We start from the raw sequence: 3644 nt of genomic DNA on the forward strand, positions 1-3644 counted from the left end.
TTCTTTTCCTGCGAATTCACGGAAAGATATATGAAGTTTGCATTCACACGCAGCTCACGGAAATTCTTTAGTGTTCAAGGATTAAGGAAATGTTATTCTTTCATACTTGTTTTATTCATAAAGTTAACTCAAAACTCATTCATCAAGCACTTCCACTTTCCACTTTTAAAAAGTAAAAGGAATCTCTTATATTCAATGACCCACATAGCCACACCCATATTTGCTCAGACTGTGAGGAATCTTTTATATTCGATGGGGGTTTCTTTATTTTACTCATTTTGAACTGTATAATATTACATCATTTTGCTCCGCGTGTTGATTCAAGACCTCAGTGCTTTAACATTTTCTCACAGAACACGTTAAAGTATTCTGTTTTCATCAATTGAAGAGGGAGAATTTGGATAATTTATTCCTCCCTCCTGCGCTCTTAAAACAATTCGTATATCTGTTCGAATGTTCTTTGAAGTTCTTATTCTTGAAATTGCAGCTATTTGTTGCTACTCAAAAGACCCACAACCATGAAAGCAAATAAAGCATAGTCAAGCACTTCCATTGGACCATTTTTAGTACGAGTACTATTTGCAGTCTTGAAGAGGGAGAATAGCCATGACTATTGCTAATGAAATCGAGGCTCCAATGAAGCTTGAGGTTTGTACTAGAATACTGTTTCATTCGAGAGGAGGATACTGATCAGTTGAGTTTATGAAAATTAAGAACAAGTTATACTAATGTAGATTCAACGTCTGTAATAAGCAGGGAAAGTATAAAGCAATGTTGGTTTGTTTTGTTCTTGGGCTGGGGTCCCTTGTTGCATGGAACAGTATGCTGACAATTGGAGACTACTACTATCGATTATTCCCGGTAAGTAGCTCATGCTTACTTCATGTATTTTTTTTTTTTTTTTTTTTGTGTGGAAAAAAGATTGCTCTCTGTAGATGCACAGTATCAAGGGCTTTTATCTTTTGAGGAAAGGAAAAAGTAAAGAGCTTGCTTTTTGTAATTCAACTTTGATACTGTATAAGAATGATAAATTAAGGTGGTCTCGACCGAGAGAGGAATCATCCTAATTTTCTGCCTTGGTTTAGGAATTCACATAGTATATGACCTTTAAAAAGGCAGAAAACTATTACTTGGAAGCGAGAATAAAGTAAGATTGTGCAGATCTGGGGAAAAAAAATGCTGCAAGGGTTGGAATGGAGGCACTAATTTCTCATTAATGCACTTAATGTCAACCTGTACTTCATTAGCTTCCTTGAGAATAAGATGAACTAACTAATGAAGTTTTCCCTCTCCTTTACAAGAAATACCATCCTTCACGAGTCCTTACACTCGTTTATCAACCATTCGCGCTTGGAACAATGGCAATACTGGCATACAACGAGTCAAAGATTAACACTAGGTGGCGCAATTTATTTGGATACACTCTTTTCTTCGCAAGTACTTTGTTGGTCTTAGTTGTAAGTAAAGATCTTCCAAGTTTTTTGCTCTCGAGTTTTGCCATCTGAGCTTTGTAATTCATGCTGTACCAAATTCTGATTTTCCTTGATGATTCCAATATATGTTTGGTGAGATACAGTTGGATTTAGCCACATCGGGGAAAGGTGGAATTGGACCTTTTGTTGGTATATGTTTGCTTTCTGCTTGTTTTGGAGTTGCAGATGCCCATGTTCAAGGCGGAATGGTTGGAGACCTATCTTTCATGAGTCCTGAATTCATTCAGGTTTGGATTCTTAAGAATTATTTTTAACTGCATGCTCTGTCTTTGTTTTCATCTGCTCAACCTAACTTAAGACGTCCATTTTGTTTCTTCTGCAGTCCTTCCTTGCTGGTCTCGCCGCGTCCGGGGCTCTGTCCTCTGCTTTGAGGCTAATCACAAAAGCAGCCTTCGAGAAATCTCAGAACGGGCTTCGCAAGGGAGCTAGTAGGTTTACTCCCTGTTTTTTTTAACAGTCGACAAATTTTCTTTCGTAATTTCATATCTGAAACTCTTTCGATGATTACAAAAGAAATCTTTCTTTTCCAGTGTTATTCCTGGCGATGTCCACGTTCTTTGAGTTTCTGTGTATTCTTCTTTATGCAATGGTCTTCCCTAAGTTGCCGATAGTGAAGTACTATCGCTCAAAGGCAGCCTCAGAAGGATCGAAAACTGTATCAGCTGACCTTGCTGCTGCTGGAATCCAGCAAAACACAAACCAAGGAGGAGTACTGCAACTTTTCTTTAACCTCATAATACATCATGTTTAGTGAATTTTTGAGATTAAGGTCTCTTGAATGCTTTAGAAATTTTCACAGGATGAAGATGACACGAAACACCAGCAGCGCTTGAGCAATAAACTACTGTTCTTCCAGAATATAGATTATGCAATTGACTTGTTTCTGATATACGTGTTGACATTGTCAATCTTCCCCGGGTTCTTGTATGAAAATACAGGATTTCACGGAATGGGCTTGTGGTAAGTGCTGCTCCTAATTCATGGAACAGAAAATCATCGCATTTTGCTCCTATTGCAAGTTGAATGAATACAATGTTTTCCACAGGATTCTAAGACAGCCAGTTTCTTATAAAAGTATTCATCATTGCACTATCGTGTTTCAGGTACGCGCCTGTTCTGATTGCGATGTACAATGTGTGGGATCTGATATCAAGATACATTCCACTGGTAGACAGCTTGAAGTTGGAGTCCAGGAAGGGACTTATGATTGCAATTCTTTCTCGTTTCCTACTCATCCCAGCATTCTACTTCACGGCTAAATACGGTGACAAGGGGTGGATGATCCTGCTCACATCTTTGTTGGGTGTCTCCAATGGCTACCTCACTGTCTGTGTCCTTACGGTGGCACCTAAAGGTTACAAGGTTCGTTGACATGTAGATCGTGCTGCATAATGTGTTGTAATTGTAACGCTATTATTCATCATAAATCTTGTCATTTCCGGTCATACTTATTGATGTCATATTTTAAGTGATCTGTAGAGATGATGACAACATCTAAGATGAAAAAAATATAATTTCTCACGCGGGAAATGATGGCATGTCAGGCTGGATACTTTCTCATGGATATATGTTGGATTCATTGTTTTGTAGGGACCTGAGCAAAACGCTTTGGGCAATTTGCTTGTGCTGTGTCTTTTAGGCGGTATATTTGCAGGGGTTGCTCTTGACTGGTTGTGGCTTATAGGTAAAAAAGATGCGTTTTAAATGTCAAGTCTCTAAATAGGTATACATGTAAAGAGTGGTGCTACTCTCCGCCTATACGTACTTAGTGTGCCACCTATGACAATTTTTATTTTCTTTTTTGTTTTTTTTAAATATTTTTTATTAATATATATATACACATACCAATGCACTAATAAAAATAAAATTCAAGTACCAAAGACATCAAAACTTTATTGGTGGAATATTCGTTTGATTGTGAGTGATCAAATCTCATTAATTATCGGTTGTACCATATTTTTTTTTTTTTCATCAAGAGGCAATAAAAAGGAAAAAAAAAAAAAAGTAAAAAAATGAACAAAAAACTCCAAATATCTTATTCGTATTTAATTTAATGAGCGATTAAAATTAATTTTGTTAAAACAATTAATGCACTTAATGTCATCCTGTACTTCATTGGCTTTCTTGATAATAAGATGAATTAGCTAATGA

At 36.8% G+C, this 3644-nt stretch overlaps 1 protein-coding gene across 1 annotated transcript; it reads left to right on the forward strand.

The window, feature by feature from the left end:
- The first annotated feature begins 354 nt into the window (after positions 1 to 354).
- LOC121264046 (equilibrative nucleotide transporter 3-like) lies at positions 355 to 3219 on the forward strand. The gene is made up of 9 exons (XM_041167087.1): positions 355 to 648; positions 757 to 861; positions 1302 to 1457; positions 1577 to 1720; positions 1816 to 1921; positions 2024 to 2202; positions 2281 to 2453; positions 2597 to 2855; positions 3084 to 3219. Exons 1-9 carry the CDS (start codon positions 607 to 609, stop codon positions 3195 to 3197), a joined length of 1278 nt encoding a protein of 425 aa, XP_041023021.1. The 5' UTR covers positions 355 to 606; the 3' UTR covers positions 3198 to 3219.
- The last annotated feature ends 425 nt before the right edge of the window (positions 3220 to 3644 follow it).

This window comes from Juglans microcarpa x Juglans regia, chromosome 5D (assembly GCF_004785595.1).
Source record: "Juglans microcarpa x Juglans regia isolate MS1-56 chromosome 5D, Jm3101_v1.0, whole genome shotgun sequence".
NCBI lineage: Eukaryota > Viridiplantae > Streptophyta > Magnoliopsida > Fagales > Juglandaceae > Juglans > Juglans microcarpa x Juglans regia.